The sequence below is a fragment of the Balaenoptera musculus genome, chromosome 5 (assembly GCF_009873245.2).
Source record: "Balaenoptera musculus isolate JJ_BM4_2016_0621 chromosome 5, mBalMus1.pri.v3, whole genome shotgun sequence".
In the NCBI taxonomy this organism is placed as follows: Eukaryota; Metazoa; Chordata; class Mammalia; order Artiodactyla; family Balaenopteridae; genus Balaenoptera; species Balaenoptera musculus.
Genome location: NC_045789.1, coordinates 139,279,879 through 139,307,519, shown reverse-complemented (window position 1 = coordinate 139,307,519; position 27,641 = coordinate 139,279,879). Strand labels below are relative to the sequence as shown.

At 39.0% G+C, this 27,641-nt stretch overlaps 1 protein-coding gene across 9 annotated transcripts in view; it reads right to left on the bottom strand.

Moving 5' to 3' along the window:
* HAUS3 (HAUS augmin like complex subunit 3) overlaps positions 1-27,641 on the bottom strand; it is a 62,343-nt gene that overhangs the window by 33,544 nt on the left and 1,158 nt on the right. For 3 of the 9 annotated variants that reach the window (XM_036853023.1, XM_036853024.1, XM_036853025.1), the window contains exons 3-6: positions 26,421-27,474; positions 25,000-25,439; positions 23,215-23,443; positions 14,234-16,297 (exon numbers count right to left, since the gene is read on the bottom strand). In XM_036853023.1, the coding sequence (XP_036708918.1) occupies positions 16,064-16,297; positions 23,215-23,443; positions 25,000-25,439; positions 26,421-27,329 (1,812 nt within the window). In that variant the 5' untranslated portion in view covers positions 27,330-27,474 and the 3' untranslated portion in view covers positions 14,234-16,063. The other 6 variants (XR_005019985.1, XR_005019986.1, XR_005019987.1 and 3 more) reach the window with 4 other exon arrangements.

The window sequence follows — 27,641 nt, the reverse complement described above, 5'->3', positions numbered from 1 at the left end:
AATATGGATTCATAAGACAGGTCTAAACCAAAGTAAAATCTGATAAAACTTATCTAAGGTAAAGTGGGAACATAGCTTCACATTAACTATGATCCAACTTTCTAATGAACTATGGAGTGTCTTCCAGAGCAGTGGTTTTTCTCAACCAGGTAGGAGTGCGTATCTGCATCCTGGGCTGGAATAGGCAGGAGTTAGTTTAGGAAGTCTCCCACCACAGCCCTGCGCTGGCGCCTGCCGTGCGTGTAACAGGAGATGCCGTGGAGGGGAGTGTGCTGCACATGTGCATAAGAGTGAGGATGAACCACTGACAACTTCCAACCAAAGGCCATTTATAGAGAAAATTAAATCACCACAGCTAGTCGATAATATGTTAATCTAGCTACTAAAATTTTTTTCAAAATACAGCTCGGCAGCAATCCTCTTCCTGTTTCGATCTAGCATTGCGCAATATTCATTCATCAATTCACAGACTGAGGGGGAAAAAGCATCTCTCCGTTTCATTGTAGGATTCATTTACAATAAAATTTTATTTTTTATGTTTATTTTTCAGATTTTATGATACATTTATGCTATTCTGAACAAACGTATACCAATAATACTTTTAAAATAATTTTGAAAGAAAATGTTTTAACACGGTCACATGATCACAGAAAATTTAAATTTATAGTCATTTTTATTGCAGAGAAATATTATATGCTTTTCAAGAAAAGACTTCCAAACATAAAATTATATCACATTAAAAATTCTGTGGAGGAGTATACAAGAAAAGGAGTCAAGAAGGAAAAGGAAAATATAAAAATTCAGATTGCTGAAGAATATCCTGCTCATGTATTTTTTAAAGGAATGATTGTAGATATCAAGTTATCAGAGTACAGTATTTATATATTAGTGGACGTATTTTAAACTGTGATATAACAGTTTTTTAAATGTCAATATTATTAATACATCAGAAATCTTGTCCTATGAAACGTTTTAAACTTGTGATGAATATTTTAAACGTCAGCTTAAAAATATGTCAGGAGATACATGGCTTTTCAAAAGTCTTTTGTGAGAAAGGGAGCAAAATGATTTGAAGACCTCTGCCTTAGGGATTGAAGGAGCACAGTTTGAACACCTTTGGGAGAGAGAATTTCCATTCACTTTCAAAGGGCTGCACAGTCCCTTCCCTGTCAAAGATGCCCCTCCTTCCACTTCAGGGGCAAATAACCATCCCATCAATCCAGGGATTTACTAAGGGAGCTTACATTAGACTAAGTTAGATTTGGATTTGGACACAGGCAGTTTGCTGCAGAGCCCACTCTCTTAACCATTATGCCACCTCCACCACTGCTTCCTATATAAGGTCTTGGGTAATTACATGACCTCTTCTCATCTCTCTCCCAAGCCCAAACCACGTAACTCACCCACTGTAAATTTTATACCCCTTTCTTTCTGAACTTCTCTTTATTTCCATTACCCCAAAGTTCCCAGCTCTCTTCCCCTAACCTAAAAAATTTTCCCAAAGTCCTTCCCCCACTCTCTAAAGGTGAGGATCTTTAGACTGACCATTTCTTAGTCATCCTTTAGACCTCAAGTCAGAGTGTTCATACTTCAGACAAACGTCCCAGATTCCTCTCCCCACCTCCCAGAAAAAGCAGAATGAAACAGCACAAAAACTGGGTTAGCCATCTCCCCTATCGTTCCCAAAGCACTTGGCCCTGTCTCCTATTGTGACACTAATTCACCGCGTCATACAGAAATATTGTGCTTCTCTGTCTTCCTAGTCCCCTCATACAAATTAAAGTATCAGCTCCTGGAGAAGAACTCCTTTTGTTTTTTTAACCATTGCATCCACAGTGCCTAGCATATAGTAGACACTTGATAAGTATTTATTGAATGAATGAAAGTTATCTGTTTAGAATTAGTCATACTTGCAAGGATTCACCTTTTTTTCCAGTGATTGATTCTTCCCATCTTCAAGTAGTACTGAATACCTAACACTGGATTTGTCCACCACTTCTGCAGCTTTAAAAGACACAGAAAGGAAGCATGAGGGAATAAAGAAATTAAAATCATATAATTAGCTAAACATTGAAAATAGCCTCTATAATCATTCACTCATTATTTACTTAATTAAAACAATGTAGTAAAATTTACAACCAAAATGCATACTACCATTGTAATAAACATTTATGCAAAGTATCTTCAGATTAACTGGAGACAGATCTATGTAATCATGAAGTGTTTATTAAAAAGTATTACTTGGTATTTGCATTTGAATACTTGATTCTGAAAACCCAAGTTCACCATTTTACAGAAAGCTTGTAAGTATTAAAGGTGAAGAAATTCTTAGACTGAATAATATTGTAATGGAACAATTAGAACTTCAGTAAAATATCATTAATACAAACTTCTCATTTAGATTTTGTTTTAATTTTAATAAGCTTGGGCTGGACAGGAAGTGATGGAACCTGGGTTCAACCCCAGTCACCATGACTCAAGTCTCCGCTCGTAACCTCTGGGATGTACGTTCTCTCTATAGCAACGATAACAACGATGAAATGCAAATGGGGGAAATCTTTCACTTGCAATAGAGAAAAGTTACACTCAGGATTAATTTAACAAGAAAAGCACAAGGCACTCAATGATGGAAACTTAAAATCTTATAAAATGGCATAAAGCATGATCTATACAAATGGAAAAACATAGCACTGAGATATGAACAAAATATTTAATTCTCCTAAATATAAATTTAATGCAGGGACTTGCCTGGTGGTCCAGTGGCTAAGACTCCACACTCCCAATGCAGCGGGCCTGGGTTCGATCCCTGGTCAGGGAACTAAATCCCACATGCCGCAACTAAGAGTTTGCATGTCACAACTAAAGACCCCGCATACCACAACTAAAAGATCCTGCACGCAGCAGTGAAGATCCCGTGTGCCACAACTAAGACCCAGCACAGCCAAATAAATAAATAAATATATTTTTTTAAATTAATGTAATTCTCATCAGACACCCTACAGGGTTCTTTTAACTGAAAAAAATAATAATTTCAAAGTACATATGAAATATTAAATGTCTGAAAATAGAGAAGGTAAGGTTTTTTTTGGCTGCGCCATGCAGCATGCGGGATCTTAGTTCCCTGACCAGGGATCGAACCTGTGCCCCCTGCATTGGGAACGTGGAGTCTTAGCCACTGGACCACCAGGCAGGTCCCAGAAAGGTAAGTTTTTTAAAAAAATAAAAGAAGACTTGCTTTGCCAGATTATCAGAACATACTATAAAGGCACTGTAATCAAATCCACAAGGTATTTGAATAGGAATAGACAAAAAGATCTCTAAAACAGAGTAGACAATCCAGAAACTGACCCCAGGACTTATGAGAATTTAATATACAATGAAGATGGTATTTTAATGCAGTAGAGAAGGATAGATTAATGAATAGGGATAGTACAACTAGCACCACTTCTGAAAGAAAATAATACATTGGGAAAACTATTTGGGACAAAAAAGACAAAGGGTTAATACTTTTATTATACAAGTTACACTGACCAAAAAAGAAACAATTCAATGGAAAAGTGAGCAAAAGATAGGGAGAGGCAACACACAAAATGGCAAATCCAAAAAGCAAACAAACATGATGTAATACTCAAACTCACTAGTAGTCAGGGAAACACAAACTAAATATAATTGGAGATGGAGGAGAAGAGGGAGTCTCACTCATTGCTGGTAAAAATGTGAATGGTTAGGATCTTTTTGGAAAGCACAGTGTCAACACTTATTAAAATTAAAAATACACACATCACTCTCAGGAGCTGGGAAGAAAAGGACGAACCCAAAGGGAGGAAAGATGGGCCTCTGAGATGCTACCAATGTTCTGTTTCTTGATCTGGGTGAAGGTTATACGGGTGTTCAGTTTGTGAAATTTTGAACTATAATCTTAGAATAATTGTGCTGTGTGTGTGTGTGTGTTGTAACCTCAATAAAAACAAAGAGATATAAATATATAAATCATCTAACCAAACCACCTCACTCCTGGCTATCTGTTTCATAGAAATATGTGCAACAGTAAATAGGTTTAAAGCAAAACATTTATGACAGTATTGCTTTATGGCAAAGGACTGAAAACAAAGCAGATACCAATCAAGAGGGCAGTCGATGAATAAATTATGTAACATCCACACCATGAAGCACAGAGCCATTGAAAAGAATGAGCTGTATTAGTTGACCTGAAGATGCAGAGATCTGTGAAAATATGATCCCATTTTTTAAAACAATGACCAAATCTCCCCATTTATGTACATGAGTATGTTATACCCATACACTGGCACAGGTCTGGTCCCTGGGAGGCTGACCCTGAGATGAAGGCTTGCATTCACAAAGGTTTTGCGGTAGCGCTCTCAGGATCAATGTCTGTAGGGGAGTGAGGAGGGAGGACTGGTCCAAGATGCGGCCGCTACAAACGCCTGCTCTGGACCTGGCATGGTCCTGTATAGTTGTCCCCCACAGGGTCAAGGGAGCTGAGCATTTATTCCCCAGCACCCACCAGTCACTACCTGGTTGCTCCTGGGAAAGGGGCGTGCCCTTGGGCAAAGAAGCTCTTTGCAGCTGAGGCAACCATCAGGAGGGGCTGTGTGGTGAGCAGCAGCTGGGGTGATGAATGGGGGGCTCGGGGCACCCACAGCGTTCACTACAGTCCTGCCTACGGTTCACTACACTGTGCAGCTCAGATATGTTCTGGGAGCAGCTCCTTCGGGACTCTGCTGGGCCTCTTCCTGAGGGAACTTAAAAGGAAGGTTAATGGGGTGAACTGCCTGTCCTTGTCCTGCAGCTGGTCTCAAAGCTGCAAATGCTATTCACCTCCCTCTACTACCCATTCTGAGGTTCCCTCACTCTGGCTTGGCACCTCTGCTGGTCTAGGTAGCTTGCCTGATCGTGACCCAAACCCTCATCCCTGAGGGGTGTAAGTCCCTGGTCACCATGCCCTTCTCAGGCCATGGCCACTGCATTTACCAGCAAATTTGGTCAGAGGACCAAGAGGTGTCCAATCACATCACTTGGGTGCCACGTAGATGCTTTCCTGCCCCATTACGTAACGGCAGCCCTGACCTCTGGTGAACAGGAGGTCACCCCTAGCAGGATGGAGAGTACCTCACTTGCCTGCCAGTCTCTTGGAGTACGGAACTTGAAATGACTGTGCAGCAGCTATAGCTTGAAATCGAACAGTACTCTTCCTTTGCCCCTGGTGGGTTTCCCCTGGGGAGTCAAGACTAAACCTGCAGAACCCAGAGGTGTCGGGAGAGAGAAACACAGATTTATTGGGAGGGGCATTGGGAGTGATGGTAAGCAGGGCCACTCCCACTGCCACCTTTTGGTTCCCAGAGCCCTTAATTATCTATACTGGGGACACTGCGTCCTGCAATGGTCACTGATGTACAGCGTATACTGCAGCCTGGAGGTCAGCCGAGCTCAGCCTGCTACCCACCACCCCGCCACTCCGTTGGGCTGGCATTTCTGGGTGTGTGGCTGTGACGGAGCCTGTGGGTCCCACGATCACGTGCCCACTGCAGCCCCTTTGCTGTAAAGTGGGTCTCTATATCCAGGGCGATGCCATGCAGGATTCTGTGTCAGTGGATCAAATGCTCTGTGAGGCTTGTATTACGGAGCTCACTGAGGCCCTGCGTATGGGAAAGGCAAACCCGTGCCTGGAATACGTGTGGATTCCAGTCAAGACGAATCACGGCACCTTTGGGGGCACAGGGGGTCCAGTATTGCCAACTAGCCCCCAAGTGACTGTTCTCAAAGTTCAGTACTATTGGGGACCCAGAGTTCAGTGTGTCATTGGAAATTCAACAGAGGCAATGGCGAGATCGGCCCTGGTGAGTGGGAGCGCCATGCTGTTGGGCACACACGTAGCCTCCGCCCCAGCCCCATGGTCACTCCATTAAAGAGCCCAAGTTGCCTGTACAGGGACAACAGATGACAGAGGCTGGTGGACGTCACCTGGCCAGGTCATTCCAGTTTTGTTCTTTCCTTCGACACTGCTGCAGGTAGATGCTCCCTGCATCTGCTTTTATTGTAATCTTCAGTTTTCTTTACTTCTTGTCAGCTAATCCCATTACTAGTTAATAATGCTTTAAACTTTCCCTGTTCCAATGACTATAGGGTTTCTGTTCCCTGACCAGCCCGTGTCTGATCCACTCCCTTAACAGGCCCTGGTACCTCTTGGCCAGGTTATGTAGTGACTTAATGGCCAAAAGAGGAGGTGGCAGTTCCTGAGGGAGGATGTGTTATTTCTCAAGATAGAACCCTCTTGCACTGTCTTCAAGCTGGGGGACTGGCGGGTAGAGAGAAGGGGGCTGGCCTTTAACAGAGAGGAGTAGCTACTTCTGCAGGTCTCAGAAGTACCTGGGATTCAAGACTCGAATGCACCAATCGAGACGTCCCCATCCTGCATCTCAGGGTCAGGTCCCTCTTCCTGCTCAAGGCCCTGACCTTGAGGTAGAACACCCGCCAGGGCTGAGCATCCAACCTCCTCTGGAGCTCTACCAGCCTTACCAGGCTGGGGGGCCTGTGACTGCAGGTGGTCTCTTCACAGGCTAGCAGGTGAGCCCTCTGGCTAGCACATTTACCCTTTAATTGCTAATTAACCACCCTTGGCCTTTGTCTTTTTCCAAAGGACCCAGCCACAGCCACCAATGCCATTCTCTTCCATTGCCCTATTCCTTTCAAATACATAGTATCGCCCAGCAGCTTGCACAGCTGCTTGCACTGGTATGCCAGACCAGCCACCCCTAGTAAAAGCTTTAACTGCACCGCTGCCATCCGTATTTCACCTACAACTTGTGATGAAGTCATCAGTGCCAGCCCGCCTAAGGGTGACCAAACTCCAAAATGCCATGTCTGCTTTCTCAGACCACTACTGACACCAACTGCACAGATCAAGTTCCCTGGGGACCAGACGGAGCTTTTCCTGCAAACGTTTACTTGGGGACGCTCTTGGGGAGCAGAAGGACTGAGGGAGTGGAAGCTCAAATGTGAGACAGTTGCAACAAAGCCCTCAGCCAATCCCATCCAAGGAGGCGGAGGTCTGGGTGGCACAACATAGCCACGCACACACAAGCTATAATTACTATCATGGAAACAAAAACATAAAAGGCATACGCTAAGTTGTTAACATGGGGAAGCAATAAGGGGAGAGGTTGCAACAAAGAAAAAGCCTGAACTAAGAAAACAATGTACATATAAATCCTTTCACCGTGTGTGTGTGTGTGTGTGTGTGTGTGTGTGTGTGTTTAAGAATATGTAAAAAAAAAAATGTTTTTTTAATAAATTTATTTATTTATTTATTTTTGGCTGCTTTGGGTCTCCATTGCTGCACGTGGGCTTTCTCTAGTTGCAGCGAGCGGGGGCTACTCTTTGCTGCAGTGCACGGGCTTCTCACTGTGGTGGCTTCTCTTGTTGTGGAGCACAGGCTCCAGGCGCGCGGGCTTCAGTAGTTGTGGCATGCGGGCTCAGGAGTTGTGGCTCGTGGGCTCTAGAGCGCAGGCTCAGTAGTTGCAGCACACAGGTTTAGTTGCTCCGCGGCATGTGGGATCTTCCCGGACCAGGGCTTGAACCCATGTCCCCTGCATTGGCAGGTGGATTCTTAACCACTGTGCCACCATATAAGTCTCCTGCCCAGAATTTTTTTTTTAATGTGGGACTATGGACTTTGTTTTTGGTTTTTCTACTTAAAACAAAAAAAAAACACAAAACTTTTTCTGAAGTAGTACAAACAAAAAAAGACCCCCCAAAATGTTGAGGAAAATACAACATAAGTAATGAAATAGTAAAGTCCTTCATATATGTTTTATACGTCTGTAGAAAGCTCTTACAAATCGGTAAGAGCTGAATTCACAGATCAACCCACCTGCGGCATCATCAAAGATGAGACCACCTTTGCCTGCCTTCAAAAAGCTCAAAACATACCAAGAGTTAAAGCATTATGCAAATAACCCAAAACTACATCACAGGAAATTCTCTAAACTGAGTTGCAAATGAATCAAACGCAGTTTACTTCCAATAAGGCATTCTGGTAATGAAGTATCATTTGAGCAGAACTTTGAGAAATGCTATGGTTTCACCACTCAGAGTCGTGTACGGAGAGAAAGAAAAGGTAAGTAGAGGATGAAGCCAGGAAACAACGTGTGTTTGGAAGTTAGAGTCAAATCTGAACGGGAACTAATCCCTTGTCGGTTGCATCATTTGCAAATTTTCTCCCATTCTGTGGGTTGTCTTTTGGTTTTGTTTGTGGCTTCCTTTGCTGTGCAAAAAGCTCTTGAGTTTAATTAGGTCCCATTTGTTTATTTTTGTTTTTATTTCCATAACTCTGGGAGAAGGATCAGAAAAGATATTGCCATAGTTTATGTCAAAGAGTGCCCTGCTTATGTTTTCCTCTAAGTTTTATAGTATCTAGTCTTACATTTAGGTCTTTAATCCACTTTGAGTTTATTTTTGTGTATGGTGTTAAAGAATATTCTAGTTTCATCCTTTTACATGTAGCTGTCCAGTTTTCCCAGCACCATCTATTGAAGACACTATCTTTCCTCCATTGTATAGTCTTGCCTCCTTTGTCGTAGATTAATTGACCACAGGCGCATGGGTTTATTTCTGGGCCTTCTATCCTGTTCCTTTGATCTATATTTCTGTTTTTGTGCCAGTACCATACTGTTTTGATGACTGTAGCTCTGTAGCATAGTCTGAAGCCAGGGAGCCTGATTTCTCCAGCTGTGTTTTTCTTTCTCAAGATTGCTTTGGCTATTCAGGGTCTTTTGTGTCTCCATACGAATTTTAAGATTTTTTGATCTAGTTCTGTGAAAAATGCCATTGGTAATTTGAGAGGGATTGCATCAAGTCTGTAGATTGCCTTGGGTACCAGGGGGGAAGAGTGGTGGGGGGAGAGATAGATTGGGAGTTTGGGATTGACATGTACACACTGCTGTATTTAAAATAGATAACCAAAAAGGACCTGCTGTAAAATTAATTAATTTTAAAAAATCTGAATAGGGCATAAAGAGAGGGAAAGTGATGGGACATTAAGACTTAGAGGGCAGGCAAGGGCCAGGCTGCCCTGTAGGAACACATGGGGATGTTTCTACAGATAAATTCTGCAGAGAGCAAGGACAAGAGTTGAGCTAATCCCAGCGACAGTGCAAAGGCAGGAGCAAAGTGGCAATAAGTTGATGGCAAACAGCAATTAGGAAACTTCTGCAAATTTTCAAGTGAGAAGGAATGAAGGCTTGAATTACAGCCATGGGAATTGGAATCCAACACCTGGCAGGGTTTGCTAAGTGACTGGACATAAGGATTTTATGTTTATTTGATAGAAATAAAAATGTTTATCCACATTATTCTTGACCAGAATGAATATAATCAAAATAAATCTATTTTGTCATTTAGCTTTATGTTATCTGTCCTTGAAATTGCAAAGATTTCCACTAGATGGTGGGAATAAAGACACACTTCACATTAATGAATTGGATTTTGACAACATTTATCTTGAGGAGCCTTACACCTGTATTAATTTGTAATGTCTGGGCTTCCCTGGTGGCGCAGTGGTTACGAATCTGCCTGCCAATGCAGGGGACACGGGTTAGAGCCCTGGTCTGGGAAGATCCCACATGCCATGGAGCAACTAAGCCCGTGCGTCACAACTACTGAGCCTGTGCTCTAGAGCCCACGGGCCACAACTACTGAGCCCACACGCCACAACTACTGAAGCCCGTGTGCCTAGAGGCCATGCTCCACAACAAGAGAAGCCCCTACTCACCACAACTAGAGAAAGTCCACGTGTGGCAATGAAGACCCAACGCAGCCAAAAATTAAATAAATAAATAAAATAAAATAAAATAAATGGCCCTTTAAAAAAAAACATGTAATGTCTGTAAAACTATTCTTATTTTACTAGAAAAAAACCGTATTCACCCCAAGCTCTATTAAGTTAAAAACAATTTTGGATAAATGTGTACTAGAAAACGTTACTTGATTTCTATAGGTACTTAGGCAAAATACAGAGATGTAGTCTAATAAAAATGTGCTTAATCAAATGCATAATGTTCTACATAGCACCAGGCCAGCTGACAACCTTGAAATCACCATGAAAAATCTTCCTCCCCCAGTATTTCCCAAAGACTTTCAGTGGCATTACTGAACACTAAAATGACAATGTAAATTCAAGTCAGATGAACCCAATTCTGAATCTAGTTTAAAGGTGTAAGAGCTAAGGTAAAAAGCTAAGCCACAGTCACAAAAGACCCACCCATACAATGGTTTAAACCACAAAAGTTTTTTTCTCTCTCTTGTTCTGAGGTGAGTGGTCTCAGCTGGTGGAGCAGCTGTTTCATGAAGTCACTCTGGACCCGGGGTCCCTCCAGCACGTTGATCCACAGTCTTCTAGGACACTGTTATCATTTGCAGGTTGGAAAGGAGTCGTTTCAGGTTCCAACTGGATGGAAGGAAAGAGGCCAGCTGGGAAGCAAGTCAGGCGTCTTCGGGACTGCCCTGGCAACAGCACACCCTGCTGACAGGAACCTGCCACTTGGCCACACCTGGCTGCAAGGACACCGAGCCACGTCATCTGCTGTCATGCCTCCGAGGAGGATGGATGGACTCCGGTGTGGCGGACAAGTGATCTCTGCCAAAAAGGCCTTTGGAGCAATGTAAAACACCCTCATGTGACTAGGGTGGCAGGTGGCTGCCATAAAAGTCAGCATAATGGTTACCTTTGAGCAGGAAGAGTTTTGAGAAGGAAATCTTGAGATATTGGCAATGTACGTGGCAGTTACATGATGTCCCCTTTATATTAACTCATTAAGCTGTATTTTAAGCTTTTGCATCTTTTTTTCACAGCAAAGGGTTTTTAAATAAAGACCAACCCTGCTGCAAGAAGATACACACTGTCCAATCCTTAGTGGGTGTGTATACCTCAGTCAGCCTAGCAGATCAGAAAATTAGATTCCAAAGTGACATATAACATTGTTTGGTTTTACTTAATACATTTAAAAAAATTTTTTATTTATTTATTTATTTATGGCTGTGCTCTGTCTTCGTTTCTGTGCGAGGGCTTTCTCCAGTTGCAGCAAGTGGGGGCCACTCTTCATCGCGGTGCGCGGGCCTCTCACTATCGCGGCCTCTCTTGTGGAGCACAGGCTCCAGACGCGCAGGCTCAGCAATTGTGGCTCATGGGCCTAGTAGCTCCGCGGCATGTGGGTTCTTCCCAGACCAGGGCTCGAACTCGTGTCCCCTGCATTGGCAGGCAGATTCTCAACCACTGCGCCACCAGGGAAGCCCCTACTTAATACATTTTTGTAAAAGCAAATATTTGTAGTTTATTTCCATTGATTTCTGAGTTCAATTTCGCTATTTATCTAGTATGAAATGGGGTTTCAGAAATGAAATGCTGATCTACGATTTTATTTATAAAAGAGAAGGATTTGACATAACAGCTCAGCATGTGACAAGAGTCCGGGAATCAATTCAGGTTCAGCATCATTCATTCACCAACAACCCACCAGCAATCCAACTTTAACTCAGATTTATATGAAATAAGAATAAAACGGGTGGGACTGTGTGGCAGACAGACTCTAAGGTGGTCCCACTACCCCTGCCTTCTAGTATTCATGCCCTTGTGTAACCCCTTGAGTGTGGATGGGACTTACTTCTACCCAAAAGAATACAGCAACGGTGACAGAATGTGACTACCTTACATAAGAATGTAATGTCAGTCTTGCCAGGGACACTCTCTTGCCAGCTTTGAAAAAGCAAGCTCCAATAATGTAAAGCTGCCTATGGAAAGAATCACATGGAAACGAACTGAGGGTGGCTTCTAGCCAACCATCACCAAGAACCGAGACCCTCAGTCCAAGAGCCTACAAGGGGCTGAACTCTGCCCACAACCATGTGAGCTTACAAGCAAATGCTTCCCATTTCGAGCCTCAGATGAGCCCCCAGCCCTGACTGGCACCTGCACTGCAGCCCTGCAGAGAACCCAGCTAAGCTGTGCCCAGGCTCCTGGCCCACAGCAACTATGAGGTAACAAATGTGTGTTGTTTTAACTCACTAAGTTCATAGTAAGAGTGTGACACAGGAACAGATATAATCTTTGTGAAAATTCCACTTTTTCCAAATCCATGAACACTTGACAGAAAATACCTTATCTTCTCAATAAATTTATGAAAACTAGGATTTTAACAGGGTATTTTAAGAGCATGACAAGACAGTTCATGGCAGGGGCTGATTGCCATACATTTTTCTCAACAGAGACTCACATTACTGCTTCCAGAGGCATTTTATTATTTTATCAGTTTTTGAAGGTAAGCAATTTCGAACTCTGTCAAGTGCACACTGCTCTTTTATTTTGGAAAGCAAGTATACAGAATAAAGGAAAAGGCTCTTTGATTTTTTAAAAATTAATTAATTTCTTTATTTTTGGCTGTGTTGGGTCTTCGTTGCTCCACGCGGGCTTTCTCTAGTTGTGGCGAGCGGGGGCTACTCTTCGTTGCAGTGCGCGGGCTTCTCATTGCAGTGGCTTCTCTTGTTGCAGAGCACAAGCTCTAGGCACGCGGGCTTCAACAGTTGTGGCACGTGTGCTCAGCAGTTGTGGCACATGGGCTTAGTTGTTCTGCGGCATGTGGGATCTTCCCAGACCAGGGATCGAACCCATGTCCCCTGCATTGGCAGGCAGATTCTTAACCACTGTGCCACTAGGGAAGTCCCGGCTCTTTGACGTTTGATGTTAACTTTACTACTTCCCCCAGCAACAACATTCCCCCTAAAACACTATCAATTGCTAGGTATGTAGTCCATACCCCAAAATTCTTACTCTTCATTACTGACTTCCATAACAAGGACAACAGATGCCTGAATATGAATAGACTGAAACGTTAAGCGTTACTGTATCTTAATCGACAAACTGCATTTGTAACAGCTTTTGCACTATTTGTTAATACTTCTCAATTATTTCATCTCAATATAATTAATTATATCTCACTCATAACCTACTCTGTAGAAGAGAAAAACAAATTATTGGTCCAGACTTACAATTTAAAATAAAAACTGCTTTGCTAGTAAAACAAACAAAAAAAAAAACACCTGGTATTCCAACTATTTCAGTCACACTTGTGAGCATATGTCACTGCTTTTACTATTATATGTCATAAACGTATGTACACAGGTCCACTGATCTTTGTCACGTAACAGTTTATACATTTCTACAGCGGTATAATACACATACTGTCAAGAACACTTCTCCTGTCCACCACAAATACGCAAATACAGGTTCAATCACCTGAGAGCTAAGGGTTTAGAAACGGGCACTATGAAAGAGCCCATCTCTTTTTTGAAGTTACTTAAACAGCTGATCCAGATTCTAAGGGAATGTTTGGCAGAAATGCCTGAAACAACGAAGAGAGTGTCACATTTTCAAAGCAGTAAGGGCTGAGAATATAAAATTTAGTGAGCAGAAGCTCAGTCATCACTGAATGAGAGTAAAACAAGGGGAAGCTGGACTGTTTGTAGGCAGGAACTTCCCTACACAGTAAAAAGTTCTATAGAAAAACTCTGCTACATTTCGTTTTGTGAAAATTAATAAGGAGAAGGCTCACTAAAATGGAGTTGGGAGGCCAGAAGGGGGAGCTCTCATGCAGTATCACTCAAAGTCAGCAGGAGGAAGAATCAACAGGAAAGAATCAATTACAGGTCCCCACAGGAAAAGATGTACAGGGCATCTCCTACAAGAAATCCACTTCCCCAGCAACTCAGCCAGAAACCAGCAGCACTCCGAACCCTCACTTTTCTCCAATGGACTGTGATTCAAAACAACCCCTGCCAACAACCACCTTTTTCTCTATAAAATAATGTTCCTCTCCTTTGTTAGACTTGCCTTTGGCCTCTGTATAGCATGCTTGTCCCAAATTCCAGTTCTCTGCTATTCTCGAGTAAACCCATTTTTGCAGGTAAAATAACTGTTTCATTTTTAAGGTCAATGATTTTCAAAACTTAGTCTTAAGAATAATTAAGACTCAAGGTAACAAAAAATATGAAGGTTCATAAACATTACTCACTCTTTTCACTCTCTCTCCAATCCTTAGACTCCACTAAATCACCTGAATGCATAGCAGACATAATCTTCTGAGCAACACTGGAGAGTGGTATCTTACAGAGTTCAAAGCCTACAAATGCCTCGTAATTTTCCATTTTCATAAAATCCTAAACGTAAGATAAACATAATACCCATATATTAATTTTGAGACTTCAAAATAAGAAAAAGTCATGTAAAAATTTTTATGTAGAGACATTCATAAAAATTACTATATTCACCACTACAGGAAATAGGTATTAATTGTCCCCATAATACAGATAAGATAGTAAGAAGAAAGTGAAACATTTAGAGGCTCAACTGGGTATTATGGTAAATAGACAACAAAGTAAAGAACGTATCTCCAATCTTGAAGCAAGCAATCTACTCAAATATTTCCTACTTCTTGAGGTTTGAAACAAACGGCTTAATTATAATCTTCAAGCATACAGATCTAGTAACATAAAAATTATTTTTAACTGTCTTGGGTTATTATGACAGACACATAACCTGACATCCTTTCACTTGCACTGCTGGGCTGTACTGGCCTCCTGGGCTGAGCAGGTGAAGGTCTAGAAGGGACAGTACAAATCGAGTAGCTGGTAATACATCTAATGTATTTGGCACTAATCTAAACAGAATTTGCTGTTTCATGAACCAGAAAACCAGGTGACATTTTCCCACATTACTGGAGAGGAGAAAAATTTCAAGTAAATTCTCAATTCCAAGGTAGGGCAGAGGGAAAAACAGGAACAAACAAAGGTTACCTGTGAGGAGTTAATAACAAAATCTTAGGCAAAACTTATTGCTACAAATTTTTCAAGCATATTAACATCTACTTAACAAATACAAATTTTGAAAAATGTACAAATACAATAATTAGCAAAACATATTTGTTCAAAATTGTCAAGGCCCATATGTCACCTAAGCATACCCATTTTCTGATGGTTGTAGCTAAAAAACTCCATAAAGATCACCTAAAATGTGAAGTTTTTAGACAGGCATTCCACATTACAAGCAGGTAATACATTTTTGGAGCAGTAATATTTCTTGAAGGTAGTGTCTAAATCTTCTCTTTTCTCCATAAAGCTTCTTAGTATGTAACAGAGGTCACATATAAACCTGGCACTCAAGAATCATTTGATGTAATAACTGATAAATAAGCTACTTCAAATTATTTTACCTCAACTCTTAAAATAATTTCTAATTGTCCAAATACTACACTTGTATCCCAACCAGTAGACTCCAACACTTAGGTATTTTCACTCCTAAGAAATTGATTAAAATAGTGTTATACATCTGAGCAACCACTTCTATGGAATTTTGAAACTTCATTTGAAAGTCATTCATTTATATGTAAGTCAGACTGAAGTCAAAGCACTGCTGACATCTGTCCTGCAGAAATATTGAATCCCTAGGACCCAACCGCTAAAATGAGCAATGGCCAATGGAGACTTGACATTCTTTGTGGTACAAGCAGGAACATTAAAATAGTCTCGAAGTCTACAGCAGGGAATTATGGGTGAATACAGTTTGAGTGGCAGAATTTTACTTCATAGACAAATATGAGGGGACTTAACTATTCCATTTATTAAGGTCTACAGCTTTAACAATGCTGATTCAAAGTCGTACAAATTTTTAAAATATTTAACAGCAGAAATTTCTATCTCTAAAAAAATAAAATGAGAGATACAATTAACTCTGTAAAAAATATTTGCATTATATAATAATGCTTTTTCTCTGTAACTTAAAAGTTACCAGGACTAAGTGCCACCAAGCAAATGTTCAAGTCATAAAAAGCACTGGTACTTTGAACAAACATATAATAAACCAAATTGATATAGTACTTGAATTCATTAAATGAAATGCTCCATTGACCTCGAATTTAAAATTTTCATAGTGTTTATTAGCTATATTCTCCTCCTTATAAAACATTAAAACACAGCACGTGCAGTAAATATTTCATTTTCAATCTTCAAGACCAACAGCCTTAATCTTTGACTGGTTTTCTAAATTCTCCACAATATCTTTCAGATAATCTTCATCTTTTAAAAAATATACATATAATTCTCTTTCCATTTGATGCAGTTTATTAGATGCCAAAATTTTTCTTTTTGTCTTCACATCAGCAAGAATATCAGTAAGAAGATGATTTAGCTTATTTAGTTGAGATTCAACTTGATGAAACTGCTCCATTAACTCCTAAAAGGAAAATAATAATGCTTTTAATTCAAGAGCTCTATTCATACTACCAATTATAAATTTAAAATGTAATTTACATAAGAATCTAAATGATATAATGATTATTCCCACAATCTCAACAATAAATGAACCTCAATTAAAAATCCATAGCAGGGGGTACGCTTCCCTGGTGGTCCAGTGGTTAAGACCCCGAGCTTCCACTGCAGGGGGCGGGGGTTCCATCCCTGGTCAGGGAATTAAGATCCCACATGCCGCGGGCCCCGGGCAAAAAAAAAAAAAATCCATAGCAGGATTAATAAAAAGTCTATGTATTGATAAGATCCATTGCAACAACTTCCTATAGGCAATTTTAAGTGATTCAAAGCAAACTCCTACTCCCTGAAGAGTACTTGATATGTAAACTGTTCTGCATATTCATACATTCAACAAATATTACTGAATGCCCACCACGCACCAAGCACTGTTTTAAGAGTCTACAAATAGGGCTTCCCTGGTGGCGCAGTGGTTAAGAATCTGCCTGCTAATGCAGGGGACACGGGTTCGAGCCCTGGTCTGGGAAGATCCCACATGCCGCGGAGCAACTGGGTCCGTGAGCCATAACTACTGAGCCTGCGCGTCTGGAGCCTGTGCTCCGCAACAAGAGAGGCCACGATAGTGAGAGGCCCGCGCACCGCGATGAAGAGTGGCCCCCGCTTGCCGCAACTAGAGAAAGCCCTAGCACAGAAACGAAGACCCAACACAGCCAAAAATAAATAAATTAATTAATTAATTAAAAAATAAAAAAAAAAATAGAATAAGAGTCTACAAATAGAAGAATGAGCACCATTTCCTTCATGGAACTTACATTCTGCTTAAGTAATCAAACCTTGTTTTAGCCTAAGCTGTTTACTCTAGACATCACAGGTACTGAGAAAACCTTGAAATGAAGCAATTACCAATATAAAAGAATTACCTTAACAAAAATCTCATTTTTCTTTTTTCACATTGTTACAGAGGATGGAACTGTATGTGACATTCAACAATCCTGACTTACCATGTAATTCTTCTCAAAAACCTAGACATGCTGGACCCTTCACATTTAATAATTGAAATTCCTCACTTCTTAACATTAAAAGCAGTTTATTAACAAGTTTCCATGGCTTTCTAGTCATGTATTCTACTCCTATAATTTTTCAGCCAGTATTACCAAAGAGGTTCTCAGAAAATCTGTAGCTGTAACTACACCTCCACCTTCCACAGCCTCTCAGCATGGTCCACAGCATGGTAATCACCTGGGGGAGTTTGTTAAGAATAGATTCCTGCACCTCATTCCACACTAAATCACTCTGCAACAGGGCCAGAAGCTACATGTCAACAGGCTCCTTGGTGATTCTAACGTACAAATTCATGAACAACAGCTTCACACCTGTCATAAAAGCCAGTTCCAGAGAGTATTTCTTAAACTAACTACATTAAAAAAAAAAAAAAATCAAGTAATATCCACATTAAGCGGTCTCTCTTTGAGGAAAAACTCTGTAAACTCGAATACAATGAGAAACATCTCACCTTTAGTTTCAATACTAAAGGTCTTAACAGTTACTAAAATAATACTCCTACAAATACTGAAAAATATTCAACTTCATTAATAAAAATGCAAGTTAAAATTCATATGAATGACACTTTATACCTCACTGGGATAGGGAAAAACATTAAATAATGATACCCAATGACATTATAGTGAAATCACCATATCTTAGTGATTCTAGGATGGAATCTTTCACATTTTAATATAACTGAAATCAACATGCACTGTACAATCAAGAGCATCATGTAACTGTTATTGACCAGACACTCATTAGAAGCACTTTATCACCAATATTTTATTTTTTGCCATGCCGCAAGGCTTGCAGGATCTTAGTTCTCCCAACCAGGGACTGAACCTGTGCCGCCTGAAGTGGAAGCGCCGAGTCCTAACCACTGGACCGCCAAGGAATTCCCTCACCAATATATTTTTTAAATTTTTTATTGTGGTAAGAACACATAACATGAGATCTCTCCTCTTAAATTCAGGAGTACAATATGGCATTGTTAATTACAGGCACAATGTTGTATAGCAGATTGCTAGAACTTGTTCATTTTGCATAACTGAAACTTTATACCTGTTGATCAACAACTTCCCATCCCTGGCAACCACCATTCTACTCTGTGCTTCTAATACATCTATTTTAGATAGCTCATATAAGTGGAATCATGCACTATTTCTTCGTGACTGGCTTATTTCACTTAGCATAATCTCCTCAAGGTTCACCCATGTTGTGGCATTTTGCAGTTCTCTTTTTTTAAGGTTGAATAATATTCCATTGTATGTGTATGCTATATTTTCTTTATCCATTCCTCCATGATGGACTTTTAGGTTGTTTCCACAGCTTAGCTATTATGAGTAAGTGCTGCGATGAACATGTGAGTGCAGACATCTCTTTAATATCCTGTTTTCATTTTCTTTGGATATATACCCAGAAGTAGGATTACAGGATCATAACAGTAATTCTATTTTTAAATTTTTTGAGGAAATTCCATACTGTTTTCCACAGCAGCTGCACCATTTTGCATGCCCACCAAAAATGGACAAGGGTTCCAACTTCCCCAAATCCTCACCAATCCTAGTCTTTTGGTTTTTGAGAACAGTCATCCTAACAGGCGTAAGGTGTTATCTCACTGTGGTTCTGATTTGCATTTCCCTGATAATTAGATAATCGAACATCTACTCATAAACCTGTTGGCCATCTGTATGTCTCCTTTGGAGAAATGTCTATTCCAGTCCTTAGCCCATTTTAAAATCAGGTTATTAAGTTTTCTGCTATCACCAACATTCTTAATGTATAATGTGGAAAAATATTAAAAGTACTTTGAGTCAAGAAATAACATAGAAGTGGACACTAAATGTGAAGCTTTAGAAACACCTTAACCATTTTAATTGGCTTTTTCCCTTTTAATGTATATTCGAAAGTGCTATGATAAAAACCTATGCCTACCCACATCTAAAAGGTATCTTCTAATAGGCATGAAATAAAAATTCTAAATAAGGAAGTACTGTGTCAGTTTAACTGAAAAAGTTTTTTCTTTCTTAGAAATTCATGAAATTATGGTGTATCATATGATAAGTGGTGTCTAGCAGACATTTAATAGTGCTGGTGGCATTGTAAGTCGGTACAACTCCTTTGAAAAGCAATATGGCAGTATCAAAGGCCAAAAAATAATGTGTATACCCAAGAAATCCTATAATTCTACTTCTAAGAGTTCATCCAAATGAATGTATCAAAAAAAAAAAGGGAAAGTATCCAACAACAAAAAGCTATATACACAAGATATACATGATCTCATTCAAGAGCAAACATAAGAAAAAAATGAAGACTATCAAAATACCTGAAAATGGTGGACTGGTTACACAAGTTATGACACAGTAGTTAAATCAAGAGTATTATAAATATTAAAAATTAATATCGTTTAGCATGGAAATGTTTATTTCATAATGCTAAGTATAAAGGAAGAACATGAAAGATACATTAAGTAAAGGAAAAAAGCATCCACCTTGCAAATACTAACCAAAAGAAAGATAGCATAGGAATATTAACATCAGACAAGAGAATATTAAGACAAAAAGCACAATACAGGGTCATTATATAATGCTCAATGGTTCAATTCACTGCAATTTAAGTCTACCAGAATAATTCACTGGGATTTTAAATTTGGATGTAACTTATAAAATAAACTCAAATATAAAGAAAAAACCAACAGAACTACAAGGAGAAATTTTCAAATCCACCATCATGGGATTTTTACATAATTGTTTAAAAGATCAAGAAGATAAAAATCACTAATAGGAGACTTTAAAAAACTAATCACAAATATCACTTCACATCCATTAGGATGACTGTTATATATTTTGTAAAAAGGGAAAATAACAAGTGTAGGCGAGGACACGGAGAAACTGGAACCCTGGTGCAGCTGCTGTGGAAATGTTCGGCAGTTCCTCAGAAAGTTAAACACAGACGTAACACATGACTCACCATCCACTCCTAGGTATAGACCCAAAAGGAATGAAAACAGGGACTCAAATTCTTGTACAACAATGTTCACAGCAGCATTATTCACAACAGCCAAAAGGTGTAAACAACCCAAGTGTCTATTAAACAGATGAACAGATAAAATGTGATGTATAAACACGATGGAATACTCAGCCCCAAAAAGGAATAAAATTCTCACACCTCATGCAATATGGATGATACTTAAGGACATTATGCTAAAATAAGCCAAACACAAAAGGACAAATATTATACAATTCTACTTACATTAAGTACCTAGAGTAGGCAAATTCATAGAGACAGAAACTGGAATAGAGTTACCAGGGATGGGGGAAAGGAGGAATGGAGAGTTAATATTTAACAGGCACAGAGATTGGCCCATTTGGGATGAGGAAAAAGTTCTGGAAAATGTATGGTGTCACGGTTGCACGACACTGTGAATGTATTTAATGTCACTGAATTGCACACTTTAAAATGGTTAAAATTGTAAATGTTACATTTTGTGTATTTTACCACAGTAAAAAAAATTATTTAAAAAAACTAATCATGGGCTTCCCTGGTGGCGCAGTGGTTGAGAATCTGCCTGCCAATGCAGGGGACACGGGTTCGAGCCCTGGTCTGGGAAGATCCCACATGCCGCGGAGGAACTGGGCCCGTGAGCCACAATTACTGAGCCTGCGCATCTGGAGCCTGTGCTCCACAACGAGAGAGGCCGTGACAGTGAGAGGCCCGCGCACCGCGATGAAGAGTGGCCCCCACTTGCCGCAACTAGAGAAAGCCCTCGCACAGAAATGAAGACCCCACACAGCCAAAAATAAATAAATAAATAATAAAAATAAAGGAATTCCTTTAAAAAAAAAAAAAAAAAAAAAACTAATCATAAGCCTTCTTATTTCAAGAAAAGTAAGCTAGTTACTCAGATCAATTCTTCCATAGGAAAAAATGTGAAAGGTGAAATGAAGTACTTAAAGAGTCAAACAAAACAAAAGCTTCCTAAAAGCAACAAAGAGATAACAAGACATTAAAAGAAACTACAAGTCCATAAAACAATACAGATTGGTAAGGGAGCCCAGGAGGTGCTTTACTCAATTGCCAATCTTGGAAAATAGGAATCCATGATTCCTGAGACTCACAAGATGAGTGGGAGAAAAATCGAAGTCCAAGGTCCACAGAAGGTGGGAAGTCAAACAGGAGAGACTCTCTTCATAATAAACTAAGGACTCAAAGGACACCAACAGTCTTAAGATCAGGATGGCCAGAGGTGGAAGAGCCCTTGGTTAGAATTACAGCCCCAATAGGAATCACCTGGGTCCTCCGAAAACAGAGTTTGAACTCATTTATGGTTCAGAAGTGGTGGTGCCCAAAATATCTAACAAAACATACATGAAGGCAGAAGGCATTTAAGGATCCTTTATCTCATAATGTAAGAGGGTCCCTTCACCAGAAAGATACTGATTTTAAACTTGTATGCCTCATTAAATGGTGATGGGACAATTTGGTTATTCATAGGGAAAAATAAAAATAAAATTAGAACTCTACCGCTCATGTCATACATAAAAATAAACTCTTGGTGGATTAAAGAACTGAACTTGAACAGCATAACTTTAAGATAAAGTAACGGGGACTATCATTATGATGTTAAGGGTAAACCATAAGAGTGATAAATGACATGACATTAAAATCTCAAAAAAAAAAAAAAAAGCCAAAAATAAACTAACAGGAAACAGTAAAAAGAAAAAAACAAGCCACAAATAGGGAGCAAATATACATAACACACATCACTGACAAAGGACTGGCATCTGAAATACATAAATAACTCCTACTGAAAGGGGGTTCAACCTCCCTAACCATCAGAGAAATGCAAATTACAAACTCAATGGGACACTATTTTACATCTATACAGAGTGAGAGAAAATTATAAATCAGACAGTGCTATGTGATGAAAAGGATATGGATACATAGCATCTCTTAAACACCGCTGGTACAGTATGGTACAACCCCTTTAGAAATCAGTTTGATGTACACTGTAAAACTGAACCTGTTATCTAGCAATTCCACGCCTGTGTGAGGGGACAGCGAGTGATGTGAGTGAGTGAGTGAGTGTGTGTGTGAGTGTGTGTGTGTGTGTGTGTAGGCATGCATCTATAAGACATGCAACAAGACTATACATAGCAGTATAATCTACAACGGCAAAAACTGGAAATAATCTAAATGTCTGTCAACAGAACAGATAATTGTGGGATTTCACATAAGAGAATACTAACTATACAAAAGAGAAAACTATAAATGAGCTATAGCTTTACAATTATCAACATGGATGAATCTCAAAATCATATTAAGAAACAAGCAAGTTACTAAAGAATACATTAATACAATCTATATAAAGTTCAGAAACATACAAAACTAAATAATGCACGGTCTGTATTATAAATAAAAGAAAGCGAATGACAAAATTAAGCGTAGTAGTTACTCCTTGAAGAAGACAGGGGAATGCTATTAGGAGGAGCACGCTATTACTAAGTGTACACAGGATTTTAGAGATATAAGGGCAATCCTCTATTTACTAAGATGGGTGAAAAAAATACAGGGGTGGTTTTATTTTTCTTAATTCTTAGCATAAACATTACATATCCTTCTACATCTGATATATTTCAGAAATTTTTAAAATTCTGTGTACACTGATCAAAACTATCTGAAAAATATATTTATATGTGGATAAAAATGAGATATGAAAATGTTATTATTAGGGCAATGGGATACGGAGTAATATTTTCCTCATGTTAACATTTTCTTTAGCAACTTTTACAATAAACACTATTTTTTAAAGTATTTTTAATTACTATGGCAAGCACCCACCTGATCACTAAGCAAAAGCTGATTTCCTCCTTGATACAAAGCATCACAAAGCATGTCCACATCATTATTTAGTTTGGACAGAAAGAAAGAATGCTCTTGAGCAGATACTGCTAACTGCTCTTGTACCAAAGAAACGTCCTGTTTTAATTTCTCAGCCACTTCTTCCAGGTTTCCATGGGTTATAAACAATTCTTTTTTCTTATTCTCTCCTTCTAAAAGTTGATAAAGCCTAAAATGTGAAGATTAAAAATTATAGAAAAAAATTCTCAAGTCAGTACAGTTTTCAAAATTATAATCCACTATACTGGGGCATCTTTGGGGAAAGCTAACAATCTACAAATATTAATCAAACAACTAAAAACATTCCAACTAAAATACTACCTCATTACAGAAATATGTATTCTAATTATTGTATCTGAATGCCCGGTTTTCCCATCTTCCAAGTTTTAGACAAAAAATTCTTTTTGACTTTAACTGCCATTAACCTACTTCAAACAAACGTTTCAGAAATACCTCCCTAGAAAACAATTCTTTCACAGAACACAACTATGATGTAGTAGAAACAGCAATGAACTTGAAACAGAAGACCTAGATCTGAGTTCTGGCTGCCACGTAAGACCTAAGTCAAGTCAACCTCTGAGACTTAATTTTCACATCCTAATACCTACCTAATTTTAAAGGACTGTGGTAAACTTAAAAGAGAAAAACTGAAAATATAAACAACGTAAAATGTTTTAAAAAGTAAACAGTAAAGAGCTACGTAAATAGTAATAGTAAACTTGCTACTCCAGTCATGTTCATATTTGCTTGACAAATTAAATTCCTAATGACCCATGAGGTCACTTTAACACTTCAAACATTAATGGCAGAAATATCCTACGAGACAAATGGAAAAATGTGAGGCAGCACCTTCTACATATTTATGACAAAAAGTGTCTGCTCTTTTTCCTAGAATTTTTAAAAAATGTATTATTTTAATTATTTTAACAAGTTGCAACAGGTTTCCTAAAACAGGTTCAAGCCTAAGGCTAATTCTGTTCTTGTGGAATGTCACTACACAATTCCAGGGGGCACCATTTACACAGAATCATGAGGTCAATGCCACCTCTGAAAGTGTGCAGTGAGGCAGCCCTATCCATGCCCCTCATTTCATTAATAAGAACACAAAGTATTAGATGATTTTCTTCTAGTCTAGAGATAAATCAGGAGTAGGATCCAGAGTTTCGAGTCCTTTGACTACTTTAGCCCTCCAATTTCAGTATCCCCATACCATCAATTGCTTAGACATCCAGAAAAGACTGGAAGCTAGCATTCATTCTTGCTGATTCACCTGACTAGACGCAAAAATGAAGTCTTCTCTCCTCTCTACTGCTGCCTTCTCCAAATGCAGTCAATTCTCTGCTCTGTAATAACTTGCTATACACCCAGCTGTATTCAAACTTCCTGCTGTAAGTTAAACTCCTGCCCCAAATCTAAAAACCTCTATCAATAAATAGTGCCCAAACATGAATAAAGACCTTGTATTGTATATTTTCAATCCTCCAACCCATCCACCTCACCTCTAAACCAGCTACTTCCAGATTTAACATAAATGAAAAAGAGAGCAAGAAATTAAAAAGGAAAAAGAAACATAAGAATATAACAGAAAGGTGGAAGAAACGAATACAAAGGCCAAAAATGGAGTGCAAAGAATTCTTTAAACGTCCACAATTTTAGTTCAAACTCTAGTATTTTACAAAAACGAATGGAAAAATAATTATTCACTAAAGAAACAATGAAGCCTACCTATGAGTAGAATAATCCTTGGTATCAATGGTATTCCTTGGATTTATCTGCTGAGATACTGATGGGTCTGTCAGCATTTCTAATTGGTGGTGGAGCATCAAATTACTTTGACTAAGTTCTTGAACCAAGTTTTCAAGCTGACGATATATGTCCCAATGCCTTCTCAATTCAATTTCATATGATAATTGTACAAGTTCAAATGATGCCTTTTGCTTTATCAACTGATTTAAAACTAACTCTTGTCTTGCTGTGTAATAGTCTTGTTTAGCAATCTGCAGATCGAAATCTCCCTTTACAACTGGCATATTCAATAACTGGGCATTCTCTTTTACCACAGCAGGCAAAATTTTGTCTTTTATATGAGTGATTTGTTCTTCAAGTTTCAGAATCTCACTGTTCAAGCTAGAAATTTTAGCATCCAAAATATCTTTGCCAAGAGCCTACACAAGGAAAACAATTACATTTCAAACTGTTAAGTATAAAGTTGAAATAGTTTTAAAATTATTTTCACTTTCCATTTTAGGTTATCAGATAACATACTCACTAATAAAAACTTATTTCATATTAGCAGAAGCCAAAATCACAGTTTAAGAAAGTGTAGACTAAGCCGTAAAGCCATTATGAACTGCTAACTTTTAATGCTATTACTACCATGTAAAATACTAGACACAGTAATGGACATCTTGTCCAGACACAAAACAGACATCTTGTCATGTTTGTCTTAATAAAAATCACACTACTCACCGAATGCTAATGTATACTATTTAAGTTTTTCTTAAAATTAAAATAATCTCAGTAGCTATTCTCCCAGCCTGCCTGTTGATTTTAGCACTTCTACAGAATAACAGGACTTCACACATCATTCCAAAGTTTGTGTCAGTTATAGGTATTCAGCTTCAGAAAAGCTGATATTTTTACTCAACTATCTAGTGGCTACATTACCAAGAAAGCAAGCTTCCCAAGAGTGCAGATGGCTACCTATAATACATCTATACATTCTTAGAAAAGAATCAGGGTTTCAGTCCACTGAACTGGATCTCCAACTTCATTAGCACCATCCTCTGGTCAGCGCAAACAAGGCAGAAAACCCGTAACACAGCAATAAGGCTCTTTACCCATTCATCATAAAAAAGGAAATGTCAGGGTCATCTGTATCTGAACCAACACAGCATGCAAAAGTACTTTTATTTAAAATGAGCTAGATAATGTGGTCAGGTTATAATTACTATTTCTGCCCTCGGCTAATATGAAGATCTATTTGTACGAAACAATGACACAGATCACAACTAAACACTGAACAAACAGAAAATAAGAGACTGTGATTCCTTACTATATCCCCCTTGCTAAAGACTTTACTATCAGTATTACTCCATTATCAACAACAATTTCAATATGAATCCAGTCTCATTTCTCATGTTTACCTTGCTAGTGAGGCTATGAAGATTCTCCTCTGCCCATTTTATACTTGACTTCAGGCTCAAATTTCTTGCTTTCAAGTGAATTAACTGATGTTGAGCACAAATATATGCCAGCTGCAGCCTAGCCATCTCTAGCCGTCTCTCCTCAAGAACTTCTTGATTATCACAAATAGAGGGTGCTTGTAGATCTAAAAGTTGAAAATTTTCTTCGTTTGAACTTTCAACTACTTCATGTACACCTTGAAAGAACTGTTTTTTGGTATATAAGGTTAATGCTGCTGTGCTTTGCTCTTCTTGGCTTAGATATTTTTCCAATGAAAACTGAGATAAAAACACCAGTGGATTTGTCCCTTGACCCAAATTCGAATGTCTGCAGAACACCAGTAATTTTGCAACTCCATCGGTAAGAGTGTGGAGCTCATTACTGATCTTAGCACTGGCAGCGTTTAGAATTCGCTGACTCTGCTTCAGCTTCTTATTGGCTGCTCCTCCTTTAGCATTTAACCTCAGAGCTTTGTGGCTAGTTACCGAAGCCATCAACTGGCATTTATTACGTCGCTGAATTTTTAGGTTCTTTAATTTCTGCAGAGTTCGAACCTCATCCTCTAATTTCTCCAGCTCTTTGTCATTCAGGGTAGGTGTCTTCAAATCAGAAGTTTTACAGGTTTTAAGAACTTCATCCAACGCTGCTCCTTCTAGGATGGGCTTGCCTGATTTCTGAAGAATGCTAAAAGCTTCCAATTCCTCTTCAGATAATACGTTCTGTTCACTCACATTCCCACAAAACCACTTCAAAAATGATTCATTCTCAACAGTCTCAAACAACCAGTCAAAATCTTCCCCATTAAGAATATCAGCTTTGGGATAATCAATTTTTTTTAACGTTTCCACAAACTCCTTTCCACAACTCATGGTTTAACTACCCAAATTTTTTGTAACTGATAAGGCTTTATGGTGTTGATATTTAGAAAATGAATCCAAATACACACAAAACTAATTTTACGTTAAGTCCACAGAGAAGGGGGAAAGATATTTTTAGACTCTATAATAATTTCTCCTGGGGGGGGGAAAAAAACAAGTGTTAGATCACAAATAGGGCGACTATATCTTTGAAAGGATGATACAGCTAAACATCACAAGATACAGTTGTAGCTGGAAAGTCTGATGAAGATAAACAATTAGGGTATTACTTAGAACAATGCAACAGTAATGAAAACCTAATTA